General features: G+C 42.9%; 1 protein-coding gene across 8 annotated transcripts in view; it reads left to right on the plus strand.

The window, feature by feature from the left end:
• Positions 1-22038, plus strand: part of phf21aa (PHD finger protein 21Aa) — a 49578-nt gene that overhangs the window by 6433 nt on the left and 21107 nt on the right. For all 8 annotated transcript variants that reach the window (XM_029124878.2, XM_029124886.2, XM_029124871.2 and 5 more), the window contains exons 4-5: positions 719-751; positions 5074-5139. In XM_029124878.2, the coding sequence (XP_028980711.2) occupies positions 719-751; positions 5074-5139 (99 nt within the window). The remainder of the gene's footprint in view (positions 1-718; positions 752-5073; positions 5140-22038) is intronic.

Raw genomic sequence — 22038 nt, forward strand, 5'->3', positions numbered from 1 at the left:
AAACAGAGAAAGCACCATTATAAACACACTATGTTATTCGATTCATTCACAAACAAGAAGAAGAAACCTAAAATAGGCCTTCAGGAAATATTGTTAATATTGATAAAAAATATAGTGAGATATAATATTTTGGCTATTTTCTCAGCCGTGTGACAAATTGTGTAAAATTTAAATAAACTAGTTTTAAAAACATTTCTCTTAGCACCATGGCAAAATTAGCAAAGTATTGTCTTTGTGGGTAACAAGAAGCCTCTAATATACTTCAGTAGTCACCGCTACTGAAAAAACCCTAGGTGAAACACTGATCACTTTGTAGAGAGCCACACTTTCAGGAGTCTGTAGGCTGTTTCTATTTGCAACCAGTAAATGTTCCTCCTGGTTTGTCACATCCAGCTGAGCATGAACCTCCTTGTTTGTCTGGAATTGATTGTACAGTGGAGAGCCACAAGTGCAGATGCAGTATTGGGAGGTGCCTCTGGGGGCCACTGTGCCTACAGTTTACATCAGTGTTACAACTTGAATGCATTGGATACTGCATTGTTAAAATGGGGTGAGCCAACGGAACAGCCACCTCATGACACAGATGGCCTCTATGCTATTTTAAAACATATCTTTCAAACTTTGAAGGGACATGTGATTTAGAATTTGATTGTAGTTTATTGCCTGTGTGAATTATGATATGTGGTTTTTGATAACTCATAAGTCTTATGTTCAACAGAAACTAGTGGCCCAGATGAAGCAGGACCCACAGGTAAGCCCCTCTAATCAATCCAAGGCAATTGTACCATTGAACAGTCAAACTACAATGTGTGTTTCATGGGTATTCATAGTTTTTTTATTATATAACTGTTCCGTTTTTTGTTGAGAGGTTTTTAGCCTTTTGAAACAATGTAGTATTAAAAAATATATATATATATATATATATTTAAAAGAGATTGTTTCATACCGCCTCAGAATAAACATGGTAAAGGTATGATGTCAGTAACCCCAGGGGCTCAGAGTTTTTTACTTTTGTTTCTTCCACATGCCACCCCATTACACTGTAAAATTTGAGAAGGGCCTTGTATCCCCTCACCATAGTCTATCATCCAGCAGCCCTTTTATGAATACTCAGGTCAGGGCTTTAACATAAGCATCAGTTTGTCCCATATCTTGGTGTCTGTATGTACCAGTTCTGTTTCCCCTCATGTGGCCGATCGCTGTTGAAGCCAAGTGATGAGAGGGGAGTGGATTAGTCTTTCTATTGCACTTTTATCTCCCCATGTAAAACGGTGTGCAGTCAGATTAGCTTGGAGCTCACACTAGTTAAATCTGCTTGCTCTGATTCACTACCCATAGGCGTGCACGCATGCCAACAAACAGCCTCAAATAAACTAATGCAGAACCCTGAGCTTAGCACAATCCCTAAATAACATGCAAACTTTAACATTCCTATGACTGTTATAAACTATACAACAGACTTCATTTAAAGCCAAAAGGTTTGACAGCTATGCTATATAAAATACAAATCAGTTGTGAACAGATATTTGAAGTACCAATACCATGACATCGGCTGTATGCTCTGATCTATTAAAAAACATTTGACACATCCATCTTTGTTTTTCAGTTGAGGATATTATGTAGAATACATGCCACAATGACAATGCTTAGCATTTTCATTGAACAATTTCCACTGATGAAACAGAATCACTGGATCATCGCTTCTAGTGCAGTCCATTATTAGAGTTTAGCAGTGTCTGTCAAATCATGACATTAGGGCATTATTGGACCCTCAGCCTGATCTGGTGTGGGACCTTTGAAAACAATATTATGCTCTTGGGAAATACTTTTCTTTCTTTTTTCGCATGTGTGTATGAATTCAGTATACATATAAATCAGTACCATTCAAACGTTTCGACACCTACTCATTAAAGGCATTTCTGTATGTTTACTATTTACTACATTGTAGAATATCAGTGAAGATATCAAAACTATGAAATAACACATACGTAATCATGTAGTAACCAAAAAAATGTCAAACCGATCAAAATACATTTGATATTATTCATTTTGCCTTGATGGGTGGCTACTTTGCACACCTCTTTGCATTCTCTCAACCAGCTTCATGAGGTAGTTCCCTGCAATGAATTTCAATTAACAGGCGTTCCTTTTTAAAAGTTAATTTGTGGATATTATTTTCTTCCTAATACTTTTGAGCTAATCAGTTGTGTTGTAACAAGGTAGGATTAGTATACAGAAGATCATAATGTTGGTAATTTTGGTAATTTTATAGTCCATATAATGGCAAGAGCGGCTGAAATGAATTGAGAAATTACAAATTACAAGAATTTCGAGACGTTTCTTCAAGTGCAGTCGCAAAAAACCTGCAAGCGCTATGATGGAACTGGCTCTCATGAGGACTGCCACAGGAAGACCCTGAGTTACCGCTGTTTCGGAGGGTAAGTTCATTAGTTATCAGCCTACGAAATTGCCAATCAACTGCACCTCAGATTGTAGCCCAAATAAATGCTTCTCAGAGTTCAAGTAACATACACTCTCAACATCAATTGTTCAGGCCGTCATGGTTGAATTGGTGCAAATAAACCACTACTGAAGGAAACCAATGAGAAGAGACTTCCTTGGGCCAAGAAACAAATGGACGTTAGACTGGTGGAAATCTGTCCTTTGGTTTGATGAGTACAAATTAGAGAGTATAAATTTGGTTCTGTGTGAGACGCGTAATGGGTGAACTGATGATTTTTGCATGTGTGGTTACCACCTTAAAGCTTGGAGGAGAAGATGTGATGGTATGGGGGTGATTTGCTGGTAACACTTTCTGCAAAGCACACTCAACCAGCTTGGCTGCCACAGTATTGTGAAGCGATAGTTCATCACGTCTGGTTTGCGCTTAGTAGGATTATCATTCGTTTATAAACAGGACAATGACCCATAACACACCTCCAGGCTGTGTTAGGGCTATTCAACCAAGGAGTGTAATGGTGCTGCCTCAGATGACCCGGCCTCCACAATCAACCAACCAATTGAGATGGTGTGGGATGAGTTGGGGATGCTCTGGTGATGTGTTATTTCATAGTTTGGATATCTTCAGTATTATTCTACAATGTTGACAATAGTCAAAATAAAGAAATTCCCTTGAATGAGTAGGTGTGTCCAAACTTTTGACTGGTAGGTTATATGTGTATGTAAGTACAGTTGTGCTCAAAAGTTTGCATACCCTTGGAGAATTGGTAATATATGTACCATTTGTAAAGAAAACATGAGTGAGCAGGCAAAACACAGGTATTTAATTTTTTATGGGATTCACATTCAAATGTAGGTCATAACAGAATGGCACAATCATAAAACAAAGCATGGCAACAAAGAAAAAAATTAACTGACCCCCATTCAAAAGTCTGCATACCCTTAGTTCTTAATACTGGGTATAGCCCCCTTTAGCATCAATGACAGCATGCAGTCTTTTGTAATAGTTGTCTATGAGGCCCTGAATTATTCCAGGTGGTATAGCTGCCCATTTGTCTTGGCAAAATGACTCCAGGTCATGCAAAGTCTTTGGTCGTCTTGCATGAACCGCACATTTGAGATTTCTCTAGAGTGGCTCGAAGAGATTAAGCTCAGGAGACTGTAATGGCCACTCCAGAACCTTCACCTTTTTCTGCTGTAACGACTGGAGGGTCACCTTGGCCTTGTGGCTTAGGGTCATTGTCGTGCTGGAAAGTCCAAGAGCGTCTCATGCACAGCTTTCGTGCAGAATAATGCTAATTGTCTGCCAGTATTTTCTGATAACATGTTGCATTCATCTTGCCATCAATTTTCAAAAGATTTCCCGTGCCTTAAGAACCCCCCCCCCCCCCCCCCCCCAAAAAAAAAAACATCAGTGAGCCACCACCATACTTAACAGTGGGTATGGTATTCTGTTCACTATAGGCCTTGTTGATCCCTTTCCAAACACTTGTGGTTGTGACCATAAAGCTCTGTTTTGGTCTCATCACTCCAAATTACGCTATGCCAGAGGTGTGTCAAGGTGTTGTCGGGCATTTTGTAACCAGGCTTTTTTTGTGGCATTGGTGCAGTAAAGACTTCTTTCTGGCAACTCAACCATGCAGCTCATTTTTGTTCTAGTATTGTCGTATTGTGCTCCTTGAAACAACCACATTGTATTTGTCGAGAGCAGCCTGTATTTCTCCTGAGGTTACCTATGGGTTTTTCTTCGTATGCCCAACAATTCTCCTGGCAGTTTTGGCTGAGATCTTTCTTGGTCTACCTGACCTTGGTTTGGTATTGTATCAAGAGATCCCTGAATCTTCCACTTCTGAATAAGTGATTGAACAGTTCTGACTGGCATATGCAAGGCTTTGTGTATATTTTTATATCCTTTTCCATCTTTATAAAGTTCCATTACCTTGTTATGCAGGTCTTTTGACAGTTCTTTTCTGCTCCCCATGGCTCAGTATCTAGCCTGCACAGTGCATCCATGTGAGAGCTAACAAACTAACTTACTATTTATACACAGACCCTTATTGCAATTTAAAAATCCACAGGTGTGGGAAATTCACCTTTAATTGCCATTTGCACCTGTGTGTGTCACCTTGTGTGTCTGTAACAAGGCCAAACATTCAACGGTATGTGAACTTTTGATCAGGACCTTTTGGGTGATTTCTGTTATCCTTATGATTTAAAAAGGAGCCAAACAACTATGTGATAATATATGGCTTCATATGATCACTATCCTCAAATAAAATATTTTATTTGCTGAAAGATATTTTCAAAATCACTGCCAAAATGTCACAATTTCTGCCTGGGAATGCTAACTTATGAGCACAACTGTATATTTAAGCAATAGGGCCTGAGAGGGTGTGATATATGGCCAGTATACTATGCTAAAAGCTGTTCTTAGTCATGTAAATAATAAATATGTGAAAACAAAGGTGGGTTTAGTAATTATGCAACAAGCGTTGTCTTATTATATCTGTTTTGCCATTCTTAAGATGATCATAGCTGTCACAAATGAAGAGCTCTTCAGAATTGTCTAGGAGACAGGGCTTGCATTCCATAACAAGCTTGAATTCTTTGCAGAATGCTGATTTGAAGAAGCAGCTCCACGAACTTCAAGCCAAGATCACAGCATTGAGTGAGAAACAGGTAGGCAACCAAAACTGTGTTGTTCTTTTAGCTAAGTTCTGCTTGTCTTTGCATGGGTGATCATATGTAGTGACTTAAACAGGCGTACACTGTCGCTGCCCATTCGTGCTCCTTTTAGTTGCATCACAATGCTGTCTGAGATAATGCTGTTATTCTTCACGTTGCAGTATATACATTATGTCATGTCACTGTGGTTTGGATAGAATGTTAGGAAAGACCAAGGGTTTTAATGTGTACTCTTTTACGTTGTTCCTGGTGTCTTTCCAAAGTAAATGAGGCGGTGTGATTTCTGCTTTCCACCTGTTGCCTATTGACCATAAACTCATGGGGCTCAACCAAAGAGTTTTATTTTGAAACGTCAAATATAAATGCTTCTCGGGAAAAGACCTGCATTTGCTATTCAAAAGAAAAATAATTGACACAGTATTAGTCAGACTGTTGCTTTGGTTGGACCTTAATTGAGGCTTTTTGTATTGCACTATTCATGTTGAGAGCCATTATGCTCAAGTTTGTGTAATGGTTATGGCAGAGATAGTAGCCGGTCAGACACCCGCAATGGGCCCATGGGTTCCTGATCTAAAGCGTAGGTTGACACCTGTTGAGAGTTCTTATTCTCAATTCACGGGGATCCTTCAATGGAATTAGCGTCAAACCTGTTTCCCCGTAGTCCTACCCAGATGCTGCTTGTAGCATCAGTGCACTTCCTCAGTCTTACCCCCCCCCCACCCCCCCAGGCTATGCTTATTTATACAATAGTGCTGTTTCAATCTTTCTTGTGTTCTTCTTACATGGAATTACTCCCTTTATTATTTGACTTGCATAGAGTGATGCCACACCTGGAGGGTCCTTCAGGGAAACCCATTTAAGAGATGTTCGTTAACATGTAGTGCTTGCCCATTCGTTCGTGTACCAGCTCATAGCACTCTCACCTCTGTAATGACAGGGACACCTGCCGACTGCGGGTGCATATTAATACAAGGGTAATTTAACGAGGGTGGCAGGCTGAGCGGTACTTCAGCAGCTCAGCTTTGAATTTTTAACGTGTTTTTTGTAAATCCACACTGGCGGATCATTTATATTCCATGAAACGTGGGGACTCCACTGTTGGTGTAAAGTGAGCATACCGTACAAAACAGAAGCAATTTATCTGAGTAAATCAATAGGGAATGTACTTTTTTCTATAATGATAGACTATACTATGAATAGCGGTGGGAGTGGCAAAACAGGAAGCTTCACTTTATCCAAGAACTATCTGAAAGAAAAACAGTCAATGTGGGGATTTTCCAGTTGTAATAAGAAATGAATTTGGTCACACGACCTCCACCACTGCACTGTAACCTGAAGGAACGAAATAATAAAGCACAGATTGAAGGTCAGGTTTGGTTGTGTGTGTGGAGAAACCTGAAGGCCATCACATGAAACTGAGTTGTTGCCAATTGTATTGAGTATACGGTAGTGTTCTAGCAAACTTCTTCTGCTGAACTGGCTTAATTGGGAGTTAGCTACTGTGTATTCCACATGTCTTGTGTAATATCTTTTAAACTTTTTTCTTACAGATAAACGAGAAAGCTTTTGAAGTTCTGCTTTTAGATGTATGAAATTGTTTATGAAAGAGCTTTTATAATTTCCATTATATGCCATTCATTTTTGTTAGGACATAGGCGTAGCCCTCAGAATGCTCAGATGACTTATTTTCTGTGTGGAGAAAAAGGTTTTCAGAAACAGTTTAGTCAACAATGTCCTAAAGGAAACTATTACAGTTTTCACACATCAGCAGTTTTCATTGTGTGGCCTGAAAAGATGTAGAAAACTCTCTTTCTCTCTCTCAGTTAATGAAAAGGCTTAACTCTGGGGATGTCACCCTACAGGGGCAATGGAAGCAGCCAGGCTGTACTCACATAAATCATGCTGCAGTCATCCAAGAATCGATTGTGGACTTGTCTTTAGCACAGTTGAAAACCCTAACAAAGTTTTTCAAATGAATTGATTGCTAATCCCCCCATCTCTATCCTCCATTTACTGTATTATTCAACGCTGCCAGTGTTTTCAGAATGCTGTCTGCGTGCCTATCTAACGTGTTGTGATCTTAGTCTGCGTCTTTCAACATTTTGACGACAGGGAGAAGCCATAAACAGACACCAAGCTCAGTTCTTGTATTTAAAATAAACCGCTGTGTGCATCTGAATATTTCCCTGAAAATTCCTTTTTACTCTGGATGAGGGAAGCGTCTCTTTGTTCTGTTCGGAGGTAGGAGCATGCCTCGCGTTAATGAGAGTTCTGGTAGCTCTGATGTTGGAGAGTTCTCTCCCTCTCACACACAGATGGCAATTATTGGCTTTCCAGAGGGAAGCCGCTGAGGATGGCTGTGAATAAAGAAGGGGTTCAACCTCTGGTCAGGCCGGCCTGATAAACTTGGGACACATGTCTCCATGCTGTGTGTGCCCGTGAGCCAGTCTTGCGTCCCGTGTCTCTTTGTGGGTCTGCACAGGTTTTGTCCACATCATTAAGCAAGTTTCGAACTGAACTGAAGTTACCGCATTTTGTATTGATGCTACTCTGTTACCCCCTTTCCTGTTTAAAGAGGTGCAGTGTCCAGCTTGCCCGTGCGGAATAAGAAAAAAGGAACTGGTTCTCCTTTAAATGAGGAAGCTGTTGTCTCTGAATACCTGTCTGACTCCAAAGCTCCAACCCAGGGATAATAAAACACATTGAGCTCCAGTGCACAAATAATGACCCGTGGCGCTGAAACGAGGCACAATTGAATCGATTTAGCTGCAGCTTGTCCTTTCTTTGACTGCCTCAATGGTCTGAATAGTACAGGCCATTTTATGAGAGAAACCCTGTGGCTCCAGAGAAATGGAACTGAGATGAATGCCAAGGCAGGTATCACCTGGCCTGTCTGGCACTGAAAAGAGAGGTAGTGTACAAACTGCCTTTGCCATGTAACGTTTTGGCTGACTGTGAAGAAAATAATAAAAAATCTCACAGTTGGTGATAGGCGGTTGTGCCTTTTGTTGAGAATGTGAGCAATAGAAATATTTTATGATAATGCTAGATAATGGCAGGTCTAAAACGATGACGCCAAGGGAAAAAACCTGCTCCCTGTCGATTTTTATCTGACAATCTGCATTTTCCATGGTGCTATACCAAAGATATCTTCAATGGATGCATACAAACTTGCTGTTCTCATATGTTGGTCGGCTGTGTCTTTGACCAGTTTCGGAGAAACCGGTTTACTTAATGGATGGGGCTGCTTCATGGCTACTTCAGGCAGGGTTTACGGTTTGCTTTAGGGGCTTGGTTCATGGATGGTTCAGCAAGGTTGGTGCAGATACATCTGTGAACTGTCATTTCTAAAACGTCTCTGGTGTGAGGCACAGTTATGTTCATCAGCACTACACACTGACATTTGCAAGATGCCTTTCATTGTCGTCGTTTGAGTGACTTCAAATTGAGGGGTTTTGTACAAAATTTGTCATCAGCAATTGGATCATGTCAAGTAATTTGAGTGTCAAAGCAAATAGAAACAGTTAAATGTTGCCATAAGAAGTTATTCTGTTGGTTATTTGTCCCCCCCTTCTGTTCCAGGGACCAGTTAGACGGAATCAATTGGTTTATTGGCCGAAGACACTGATAGAAACCGATAGACGTCTTGTGGCGAAGAAACAACTTTCCATGGGCGTAGCAGTTGGCCAGAGCAAGGAGTTTGGGTAGCCAGGCAAGGGTGTCACTGGTGCGTGCCCAGGAAATTAGAGGAGGAACATGGGTATGACAGTCGGCCTGAAAACTGAAAGAGCCCTAGGGTTGTATTTGTAGAGTGTAATTACCCATGGCATTGCCCTGGAATGAAAATAAACTGTTCCTGCTCACAATAGCAGGTTGTACTCTGAATATGCGGACGTTTTACAGAATTTTCTACAGAATATCCAGTACCTCAAACAAAGTTTTGACACTCTGTTTTTTTTTTTTTTAAACCAAACATAAAGTTGTACAAATCCCTGCTCACACCCTGTAATCACACACACACACACACACACACACACACACACTGTAGAAGCACACGCACGTTGCATTCAGGGAACTATTTATGTTCAGTGTTAGGAGTCAGTCTGCACAGTTTTTTTTTTTTTTTTTGCAGATCTCTTGTTTCTTAGCAACAGGTGAACCATATGGCGGTTTCTGGCACCGAGTCAGAGGCTTTGTGTGTGGCATGAGCAGCTGGCTACAACTTTCTAGCTTTTTTTTCCTGTGGTTGGTCGGGGTAGCACCTGTGGCTTGTACAGGTCTAACGTATGTCATTGATCTACCCACTGGTCAACTCCCAGGGAGTGATGACACATCTTTTATAGACTTCTAGCTCCTTCTCTGAGGGGAGAGCAGAGAGCCAGCCCCTCAATGGCTTCCTGCCGATTCCTACTTGCAGTTAAAAGGTTAGTGAAGTAGCTACATCTCCATTCTATCAAAGCCGTGTATTTTCTCTTTAAACCAAAACAAATTAGAAAAGAAGGAGTGAGGTATTTGTGCCAGCATGGCTGGAAACGAATACCATGGCAAAGGGGGATAGGTTTTGTCATTGGGGGGTAAACGTTCATATTTTGCCAGCCACATTGGCAGTTGGTCACAGATCATTTGAAAACGGCCTGTACAAGTTGGTCAAAGAAGAAGGGCTATTTGAGTGGCACTTAGAATTTGACTTAATGTGCTTGTGCAATGATTTATTTGTCGGTGTTCGTTTAAGTGATGCAACTGCTGACATTGATAAGAGCAGCTGTGTGAGATGCCCCAGTCGAGTGGACCCCTAGATCTGTAGGAACTCCTCTTTTGGTCCTGCGTTGGTCCATTGTTCGCATCAATATTGAGACAGAGACTGAAGAACGGAGAAATGCCACTCCTTCATCCTTCATCTTATTTCTGATTCAGTGGAAGGTCTGTTCAGCGGAGTGTGGCCAGGGGGACTAGAATGTTGATTTCCAGCACTGCGTGCGGGGGGAGGGTGCGCTTCACTCTGGCAGCAGGCGCCTCTCTGTGTTAGAATTTCAGCGTCACTCTTCCGCGCACAACCCCCTTGGCTGTACGCTCTGTGGTCTGGAGAGAAGAATGAGGCAAGGGAAGCAGCCTGTCTGGCTGTCACTGGAAGAGTTGGGCCATCTGACCGTGCTCGCTGGTAGCCACACTGGGAGGAGCTCCACTGAGACTTGCCCCCTCACTGTTCCACCAAAGGCCTGTTCTGTCCACCCACAGAAACCCAAAACTACAATCCAGGGATAATCTGTTTGAAGTCTCCTTAATACAGTAAAAATCTATAATTATACATGTAGTTACCCCCCCCCCCCCCACACACACACACACACACACACATCACCCCGGGCGTGGTTTCCTAGGCTTGTTCTTGAAACCGATGACACCGCCCACTACTTCAGTGATACTTCCATGTCCATTACCATATTCTCTATAGATTAACGGGCTGAATAAACCAGCAGGCCAAAGTCTTTGACTCAATTCAAGTTCCTACGAAAACATGTTTCAATTAATCAATAAGTCAAATTTATTTATAAAGCCCTTTTTACATCAGTGGTTGTCACAAGCTTTTACAAACATGCTTTAAATAAGACTTTTGGTGACACCCTATGAGTTTGTCTGGTAGCTGGGTGGATTGGAGCCGATTTATGCTTCATTGTAGAGGAAAGTGGTGAAAGACAGGAGAGTTTTTGCCGAAAGATGGTGAGTTGGATTCAAACCCCTGCTGCGACTGCTTACGTGCACTGGAGGCAACTGATTGGACCACTGCTCCATCCTGGGTTGCTCTTATTTTTAAGTATTTTGAAGGATTTGCAATATGTGTTGAACTGTACAAGAAACACTGGGTAATGACAAATGATTTCTCAATCGTGTTCCGCACATCACTTAGCCTTTTGTATTGGAAGGAAGCCTGATGCTTGGAGTATTGAGCCGGTAAACGGGAAAGGTTGCTGGTACAAATCACAGAGCGGACGAGGTGAAACCTTGCCTTAGCGCCAATGAGGAACGCTCACAACGAGGTGAAACCCTGCCTTTGTGCCAATGAGGAACGCTCACAACGAGGTTAAACCCTGCCTTTGTGCCAATGAGGAACACTCACAACTCTGATAGCTTCTGTCAAGTGGCTCTGAATAAGAGCAATCACCAGATTTACGTCTAAGAACACTTGTCAGTGTTGATACGGTTTACTATTAAAACCGGATAGAGCTGCAGTCCTGGCGGACTCTGGAAATAGATTTTTAGAAATGAAGTGTGAACTGGATTAAACGCACGTTCATGGCCGAGCTAATCCTTTTCAAGCTCAGTGTAGAGTGTGCCATGTTCAGCACTTTGTACTTTGGAAGTAGATTGGTATTGAGTGGCCTGCACTTCGTCCTACCCAACCAGAGCGCATCTGCAGGGAACAGCACTGTCTGGATGCAGAAGTGTTTTTTAGACCTGCTTAACCCACTTTTCACAGCGCTCTGTGACTGACTGACTGACTGACGAGAAACTGAGAGCTGAGCGTACTATATGATTCATGCAGCTGCTACGTAAAATGAATACTTAACTCTGGCACTGATGGTCACTGTCTACTGTGCCTGGAGCTCTGTGTATGTGTGTCTTATGAGGGAACTGTAGAACTTTCAGCGTCCAGCTGTATGTGTTGTGATCATTTTAGTGGAAGTGTGTAACTACGTCTCCTGGGTGAGATTTAGTGACTTGCAGAAGTGCTCCTTGAGGTCCACATCTGGGTTGTGGCCATACAGCCCGTTAAATTAATCATAGTGGCTCAGCATCCCGTTTGACACTTGGTATTGCTTTGCCAGAGGTTGACGAATGTGCTTCTAGCATTAGCTTCTACTGTGAATCTTTAGCCGATGTCATTTATCATGTTATCTTTTTTGGGAGGTATGCTTTTAGAGGCATTATGATAATTCATCCATTTGTTCAACTCCCTCCATCTCAACTCTTATCTAAAAGACAAAACAGGGTTTGCCCTGTGTTTAGCGCTTCCATGCTAATTGATATTAATGACTGCCATCAAAGCACCACAGCATAGCGAATATGCCAGGATGCCAGATCCTTTACAATTTTTCCATTATCGACCGCCATGTTGCCACGCCAAGGACCTGGAATAGGATTTAGCATTAGTCCTATCCAGATAGCTCAGATTTAAACCCTAAGCCACATGCAGTCGTGAAAGTAAGGGGGTAACCCAACTGTGGTTTTTGAATTACTTCATGTAGTGACATGAATCGGTCTCTGGCCCCCGTGCAAGGTCAGACAGTTATGGAAATGGACTGTCGCTTTAACATTAAGAGGGGTGATAATGAAAGTTATGGAAAAGGGCGAACAATAATCTGGTGGCGTGTTGCTGTAATGTCACTCTGTCACTAGTGGCCATCACATGCAGTGACTCTCGTTGTGGGATTAAATATCGTTTCTCAACGCTTTGAGGTCCGTGTTGCACACCATCTCAGGCGTTCACTTTGAAATCTGGCCTCAGAGACACGTGTGGAGGTAAAAATGACCTTGGTTTTATTAAACAGCTGCGATGGGAAAGAGAATCTCGAAACGATCCAGTGTAATCTGACACGTGGCGCTTTTCAATTGACTGTAGGCATGGGCACGTTTGTGTGTGCTGCGATAGGATCTTTTGAGTGGTGATTGAGCCGAGGCATTGTTACCCTCCATGACTTCCTCTATGCTTTGTTGTGAAACAATAGGACACGGCAGAAGTGGAAGTAGCCCTCTACCCTACTGGTGGGAGAAAGGCAACAGACGTCTCTTTTGTGTCTGGACAGTTAAACTAATGTAGTGTTTGTGTAGTGTGTGTGTGTCTGTTAGGTATAGACACAGTGGATTCAGTAGGGAGGGCTTTGTATTAGCTGTATGGATCTGCCCATCTGCCCTTTGCAAAGAGAGTTGTTACATGTCTGCTAAGGGTTAGTTCCAGCTCAGAGAGAGGGAGAAGGATGGAGGGATTGAGAGCTGGAGGGAGATGGAGGGATAGAGAGAGGGAGGGATAGAGAGAGAGAGAGAGGGAGGGATAGAGAGAGAGGGAGATGGAGGGATAGAGAGATGGAGGAAGATGGAAAGGAAGAGCGAGGCGGGGAGAGGGAGGACTGTGAGGAAAGAGGTAGTGTGAGAGGAATTTCAATCAAGGGCTCAACATGCTGTTTAAATACCCTCCTCACAGGAGGGGAGGGGAGACCGTCAGGCAGAGAAATCCTCCCACCTAAGAGGCCGAGGAGGCTGGCCTCAACCCCAGACGACCTCCCACCACACGACCGCTTATATTTCAGCTCGTTTTGGAGGAAGAAGAAGAAAATGTAAATAGAAAAATGAAAATGAGGTTTTGGAGGAAGAGGAAAACCACAGTCAGCAGCAAGTGGAGATAGCGGAGTGCCAACTGGATACAGAGGATCTGGCTTTTCTGGAGGAACAGACATTTTAAAGAATGTTCATAACTCATAGTGGATATAGGATGTGTGATAAAACTGTAGAAATAATTTTAGATGTGTTATTTGTTTCAGTGACAATGGTAGGTATGTGTGTTATTGCAGTAGCGCTCATTTTGTTTCCTGTTTCCCAATACAAAGCTTGGGGGGCAAGGATTTTTTTGGTATTTTTCAACCTAACGGTGAAGTCTGCAATGCAGAAAGCACAGATGGAATAACAGAATCCAGACAAATTCAACAACATTCAAAAATATTTTGTACTTGGGTAGGAAATCAACAAAATGAATTGAATCGTTTGAGTGACACATTTAGTGATTTGTGTTTACCTTCAGCCTTCCAAATGCAACCTGTTTTTGTTTGCGTACCACTTTGAGTAGGCATTAGCCATCATGCTTATTAAATAACCCCCTTTTGGTAGATTAAACGGCCTTCCCCAAGTAAACTTCTCAGTTAAATGTTAACTACACAGCTTCCTTTGGCTGCCTGGCAGTATGACATCATGACACTGGCAAATTATTTACCAAACTGAATCACAGGAGCCAGTATTTTTGGAACCATACTTTTCCTCCTATTTGTATGGTCTTGAAATAACAGCATGCTCGTAGACGGCCGTTGCCATCGAAGGCTGAGTGATAAAGATGCAATTTACCCTTTCCTGTCACTGGAAAGCGCAGTGAGTGATACCACTACAGTACCCATGACAGAGATCTGACAGTGTCACCTAATAAATGCCTGAATAACGGCACAGCCTTTTTTAAACAAGGCTTATAGAGGCAAGACACACCCTGAGGAGAGCTTGTGGAAGATACAGCTGACACCGTGGAGCCAGACACTGTGAAGCCCATTCTTAGCAGAGCATTGGTTGCGTATTTTTTTCTCCCCTGCAGGCAGCCTTTGGACTTTCTACCATGTATAATTTGTGAACTACAGACCCTCCCCGAGAAAGCGAGAGGCGAGTCAGTAATAGGGTACCCTGCTGGGAGCGCTGAGTGAGCGCATCTTGAGCATGGGGCCTTTAAGATTAGCCAACCCACTGCCCTGCTCCCTGTCTTTCAGCTTCCAAGTCAGCACTTCAGCAGACACACAGAGCTTTCTGTGAGGCCTCAAAACACCAAAACTCTGTCTGGTTGTCCCCCGCATTGGAAATCGAGGGGCGTTTATGGTTCTGTCACCTGTCCATCAACTATTATGTACATTAGGGCATTTATATGACAGCTCAAATCTCCTACACCACCGGACGATAAAAATAATATGAAAATATGAATGAAGGATGTGTCACGCCTTAGATTGGCAAAATGGCATTTTTAAAATGATACTGATTTAGCTTAGTAATAAATTAATTTCCAAACATTCGACACCCAATCTTCTGTCTCTCCATCTACAATAATGAAATATCTTGGCTTCTCTTTAAAAGCAACTCAATTACCTATAACATTTTTGTGACTGGTGTTATACCACAATTATGTTGCCCTGTCCTACAGCAGTAGATTTTATGTAAGTGTATTAGGCTGTTTACACTATTTATTATGTGTGTCCATTTCTGTCGAAGCCTTTGGAGATATTAAGGTCTTTTCAGTCCTTATATACATTTCCTTCAACAAGTACTCACTTTCTTCTCATTTTATTTTCTTATAAACTTTTAATTGATCAAATATTTGTTGTCATCAATCTACACAATAACCCGCAATAACAAAGCAAAAACACATTTTTGGAAATTTGTGACCAAACATTACTCTTTTGCTAGAAACATAATGAAAGGGACAGATTTGTTGTTTAAACCGAACAGTTAAACCGAAAAAACTATTTTTGTTAGACCAACATTTTTATTTATTCCTATGGGTTGAAATTCATTGTTTGAATATGAGTATTTGTAATGTTAGTAGATCAGAATCCCCCCCCCAAAAAACAAATCCTAAACCAGGAAAACAGAACAGAGAAATAAGAGTGTGGGAAAAGGTTGAAGAGAATTTGAAAAAATCTAAAATATTTTAATGGGTCCCATTCGGAGTAGTTTATTAACCCAGCAATTTTGTCAGAAAACAGTACAATAAAGGACAAGTTGCAAGGAAAGAAGAATTAGCTTTTTTAAAGCATAAAAAGAGAGTGGCTTATAAAATTAAACCTCAATAAGGTTAGAGACCCCTGTAAATAGACATATACAGTGGGGAGAACAAGTATTTGATACACTGCCGATTTTGCAGGTTTTCCTACTTACAAAGCATGTCTGTAATTTATCATAGGTACACTTCACCTGTGAGAGACGGAATCTAAAACAAAAATCCAGAAAATCACATTGTTAATTAGCATTTTATTGCATGACATAAGTATTTGATCACCTACCAATCAGTAGGAATTCCGGCTCTCACAGACCTGTTAGTTTTTCTTTAAGAACCCCTCCTGTTCTCCACTCATTACCTGTATTAACTGCACCTGTTTGAACTCGTTACCTGTATAAAAGACACCTGTCCACACACTCAAACAGACTCCAACCTCTCCACAATGGCCCAGACCAGAGTAAGGACATCAGGGATAAAATTGTAGACCTGCACAAGGCTGGGATGGGCTACAGGACAATAGGCAAGCAACTTGGTGAGAAGGCAACAACAGTTGGCGCAAAAAAATGGAAGAAGTTCAAGATGACGGTCAATCTCCCTCTGTCTGGGGCTCCATGCAAGATCTCACCTTGTGGAGCATCAATGATCATGAGGAAGGTGAGGGATCAGCCCAGAACTACACAGCAGGACCTGGTCAATGACCTGAAGAGAGCTGGGACCACAGTCTCAAAGAAAACCATTAGTAACACACTACGCCGTCATGGATTAAAATCCTGCAGCGCGCGCAAGGTCCCCTTGCTCAAGCCAGCGCATGTCCAGGCCCGTCTGAAGTTTGCCAATGACCATTTGGATGATCCAGTGGAGGAATGGGAGAAGGTCATGTGGTCTAATGAGACAAAAATAGAGCTTTTTGGTCTAAACTCCACTCGCCGTGTTTGTAGGAGGAAGAAGGATGAGGACAACCCCAAGAACACCATCCCAACCGTGAAGCATGGAGGTGGAAACATCCTTCTTTGGGGATGCTTTTCTGCAAAGGGGACAGGACGACTGCACCGTATTGAGGGGAGGATGGATGGGGCCATGTATCGCGAGATCTTGGCCAACAACCTCTTTCCCTCAGTAAAAGCATTGAAGATGGGTCGTGGCTGGCTCTTCCAGCATGACAACAACCCGAAACACAAAGCCAGGGCAACTATGGATTGGCTCCGTAAGAAGCATCTCAAGGTCCTGGAGTGGTCTAGCCAGTCCTCAGACCTGAACCCAATAGAAAATCTTTGGAGGGAGCTGAAAGTCCATATTGCCCAGCGACAGCCCCGAAACCTGAAGGATCTGGAGAAGGTCTGTATGGAGGAGTGGGCCAAAATCCCTGCTGCACTGTGTGCAAACCTGGTCAAGAACTACAGGAAACGTATGATCTCTGTAATTGCAAACAAAGGTTTCTGTACCAAATATTAAATTCTGCTTTTCTGATGTATCAAATACTTATGTCATGCAATAAAATGCTAATTAATTACTTAAAAATCATACAAATTTGTTTTAGATTCCGTCTCTAACAGTTGAAGAGTACCTATGATAAAAATGAAAGACATCTACATGCTTTGTAAGAGGGAAAACCTGCAAAATCGGCAGTGTATCAAATACTTGTTCTCCCCATTGTATGTATAGTATGTTAACAGGTGTCCTTAACGATTGTCGTTTTTTGTCAGCATTAAAAAATGCTCTACTTCAAAAATACTGCCCCCAACCATCCACTCCCATGGTCCATGGCTGAATGGAGTTGCCTACAGTCCCTTACTAGTCTGTTAGAGATGATGGAATAACACAGCAGTGCCATCTGAAAATCATATTTGGCTGCATAGATTTCTTCACTTGTTCTCCTGTCCTGTACTGTATTTTCTCTCTACAAAAAGCAATCCATTACTAGGAATACCTCAAAACCCAAGTTATCTGTCTGAACCACTGCCTACTCTAGGACTTCTACCTAATGAGACTCCTCCAGTTCTGATGATCTCAGCAGGACCTTTTATTATTTCAGCTATTACAGAGCATCGGAAAATCCTCAGTGAGTACACCAAAGTATTTGGTATATTGAAATTACCTGAGGATAGTTGTTTACATAGTCACTGTATGTGGAGTGAGAGACAAGGAGAATTTGAGGATAATGCAAGATGTCTTCCATTCGCCCAAGATGTCCTAAGACCTTAGCAGTTGATAGCTGTTGTCTGAGATGGACAACTGTCTGAATCTTAAGGAGAGTTCCTGGTGAAACCGTCTCATCTTGGCAGCTGTCCTGCTCTCAGATTGAGCATGCACGCGTGGCACAGACATTTGGCACAGAAATGTACATTGTTCCAAAACATTAAGGGAACACATACAGTTATGGTATAACACCATATAACATTAGTTTAACACCAAGTCAATTAAACCTCAGGGATATAAATCTGTCCAGTTAGGAAGTATAAGCAATTGGGAATCGATGTTGCCTGTTTTGGTGCAAATGAAAGTGACAACAGGTGCACTGGAGACGCAACAACAAGACAACCCCGAAAAGGAAATGGTTTTGCAGGTGGTGGCCACAGACAATTGGTCCCTCCTTATCCTTCCTGACTGATTCTTCTCTAGTTTTGAGTTTTGCTAGTGTCCTTGTCACTATTGGTAGCATGAAGTGGTACCCAATCAGGTTGCACAGGCAGTCCAGCTCCTCCAGGATGGCACATGCATACATGCTGTCGCAAGAAGGTTTGCTGTCTCTCCCAGTACATGCTCAAGAGCATGGAAGAGATACCAGGAGATACCATTACAAGAGGAGAGCTGGACAGGGCTGTAGAAGGGCATCAACCCAGCGGCAGGACCGGCATTTGCTCAAGGAGGAACAGGAGGAGCACTGCGAGAGCCCTACAAAACCAGAAAAGGAACCGGGCAACCCTAGTTCAGCCGGCCAGCAGTTAAAAGTGATAACTGTTGTTGCCCTTACTGGATTTGAACCCGGGTCTCCCGAAAATCCACCAGAAATAGTCACAATATAACAATAAACAGGTTTATTTTAGGTTTATTATAACGCAGCTACTGAAGGTTGTGTTTTGACTGTGACGAGAGTCGAATGCGGGACCTGTTGGTTGCAGGTCCGCATCTCGAACCACTACGCTATTTAACAAGGGGTAGTCAGTCAGTCAGGCACTCACTCACTCAGTAAGAGACATTCACTCTTCTTGGCCGGCTCCGCTTACACGGTCCAGCAATAAACTCCAACGGCCTTTGTGCATGTTTCTGACCAACCTGTCAGAAACAGACTCCATGAGGGTGACATGAGGGCCCAATGTCATGTGAGAGCAGGTTCACACTGAACACGATATGAGAGTCTGGAGACTCCATGGTGAACATTATGCTGACTGTAACATCATCCAGCATGGCCGGTTTGGCAGTGGGTCAGTGATGGTCTAGGGGGGCATATTCTTGGAGGGTCACAGAGACCTCCACGTGCTAACTACGGTACCCTGACTGCTGTTAGGTACCAGGATGAAATCCTCAGACCCATCATCACACCTTACACTGGTGCAGTGGGCCCTGGGTTCCTCCTGGTGCAGGACAATACCCGGCCTCATGTGGCCAGACTGTGTAGGCAGTTCCTGGATGACGAAGGCATTGATGCCATTGACTGGCCCTCATGTTCCCCAGACCTGAATCCAATTGAGAACCCCTCAGACGTTATGTATCAGTGCATCCGACCCCGCCAAGATGTACCACAGACTGTCCAGGATCTCACTGATGCCCTGATCCAGGTCTGGGAGGAGATCCCCCAGGACACCATCCGCCATCTCATCGAGAGTATGCCCCGATGTTGTCAGGAGTGCTTACAGGCACGTGGGGGCCATACACACCACTGAGTCACATCATGAGTTGACGTGATGAAATTCACACAAGTTGGAACAGCCTTTGATTTCAATTGTTTCCTTTTTTTGGGGAGGGGGTTTCAATCCAGTCCTCAATCGATTGGTGATTTTAGTTTCCATTGACCGTTGTTTTGTTCTCAACAAATGACACAAAGTACAGTAAAGATTTACATCTTTAATATATTTCGTTCATCGAGTCCCGGTGTGATTTGCCTTCATTTTTTGGACCAGTGTATTCATCCGTCATCTCAATGCAGCTGATTGCAAGAACAGTCAAGGAAAATGTGAGTATCCACACTCCTCTGTGATGCACTATGGGGCAGCTCGCTTGCATGCATGATTGGCCTCCCCAAATCAACGTTTAAGCATTACTCTTGACTCCAAAATGAAAACGTCCAGTCGATCCATCTAATTGGAATTTTCACAGTAATCAGACAAGCTGACCATGAAAGGTTGGTTAGAAATGGAAATGTTTTAATAAACAGCCATTCAGTGGTCCCTGCATCAGTCCTCCAGGTATAAGAAGTGCACTGAGCAGATTTGGACATTGGCTTTAGTGCTTTTCATACATATTCTTCTCTCTTTAAGGCAGGCTCTCCATCCCAGGCAAGAAACAGAGTCCTGGGAAGCAGCAGGGCCTGGAACAGCCTGACAGGTCTGATGCAGAGGAGAGAAGAATAAGATTTAATGTGCGCAGCGTTAACTTGTAGTCGGCAGGACACTCACCTTAGCCCAACGAAAGAAGAAATTAGATATGTGCAGCTGTCGGATTAAAGATCCGAGGGTCGATTTAGTGCACGGATGGAAGGGCGAAGTCATTGGCTGCTTCCAATTGATCCCCCCCCACTCGTTGAACCATCCCACATTCACAACACTCCTTAATGAGAAGTCCTTCTGAAGACCTGATGCTTATTGCTGTTTCCCAGCGCCTGGCCTGGACCCTGTTCACTCAGACTGGTGTGTTGTGTTTCTTAGTAATGTGCTGGACGGGGTGTGAGTTGTCATCTGGTAGATCAGTGTCTGAGCTGGTTAATCCATACGCAGTGTTGCATGATTTAAAACCAAAAAAATGATGTCAATGAAGAGAGTGAGAAATGAACTCTCCAGTGGGTCAAATTAAACGTGTATTTGTCACATTCACAGGATAATGCGTCTGTAAACGTTGTTGTGAAATACTGCGAGTTAGTTTCTCCACAGAGCAATATACCAGTAATAGTCTAGACAATGAAAACACAATCAATATGAAGCCTGATAAAAGGTACGAAAGAACACACAATAATATACACTATTTGAATTGAATATTGATTGGTTATTGATTAAACCTGTTCCTTGAAAAGCTACAGTTGACAGTTTCGACTGGCTTACACCGTGTTCGTGAAAGACATTTCCCCTTGGTTCGGGGGGAACATCAAGAGGTTTGGCTCAGCCTGGCCCCGGTGCCTATGAGAGTGCATTGGCTCCGTTTTCACTGCAGTGATTGTGAGCGAACGGACAGAGGTGAACTGGAGCGGTCAGTCTCTGTTGGGTCTTATCAGGCGCAGGCAGCTAAGAGGAGGAGCGCGTTCACTGCATACGTCAATAGAGTCAATGCGAGGGGGAGAATGAACTGCGTCTCATTGTTCTGCCTTCACCATGCGTGTCCTCACTCTCTCCCCCTCTCCTATCGGCTGTTGGGCCCGCGAGGGGGAACTGCTCAGGGTCAATGCAAACTAGTTTGAAGCCAGGCCAATTTAGCATCTGCAAACAGCTTTTGCGTCTGTGCGTGCGAGTGTGTGTAAGGTTCAGTAATTAGCCCTGTAGGCACTAAGTATACCAGGCAAAAATGATTAACTGTAAAGCATTCTATGAGCCTAGCAGAAAAGGTTTGATGCCCTCTGTGTGGGTAAGACTTTCAGAGCTGGATGTTTGTATGTAACTTGCTGTGTCAGAACCAGTGTAAACCTGTTGGGGGATGGCACAGATGATTTGCCTGGAAGCAGGCTGTTCATGACTGGAGTTGGTATACTGTGTGCCGGGGGAATCTGGGACACCTGCCACTTTGTTTGCTGTCAAAACTGAAAGTATGTGGGGTCTGTGTGCATAGGTGTGTGTGTGTGTGTGTGTGTGTGCATGTGTTGCATTTTCAGGCTGTATCACAGTTGACAAATTTGACAAAATGAAGATCTGCATTGATACTGCAGGGCTCTTAATGATGCAGTCTGCGATGTTTGGCCATTCACTGGAAAAGTGCTGCTGTCAAGCCGAAAATGGTCCCTGAAAATCTCATGTACAGAATGTGCCTATTCACTCGCTTTCAAACTTGGAATTTAATGGCTAACTGAGGTGTGATAGTGGTTCTACTTACACGCATATAAACAACGTATTACAAATCCAGCTCCACATGGGATGTTAAAAAATGTTTTGTCCCAGACTGCATTTCTAAGGCAGACTTGCTGCTAAAACGCTGCAAAGCTGTAATAGATAATGGTTGTCCATATAGTAATGCTGCAAATA

This window comes from Esox lucius, chromosome 2 (assembly GCF_011004845.1).
Source record: "Esox lucius isolate fEsoLuc1 chromosome 2, fEsoLuc1.pri, whole genome shotgun sequence".
In the NCBI taxonomy this organism is placed as follows: Eukaryota; Metazoa; Chordata; class Actinopteri; order Esociformes; family Esocidae; genus Esox; species Esox lucius.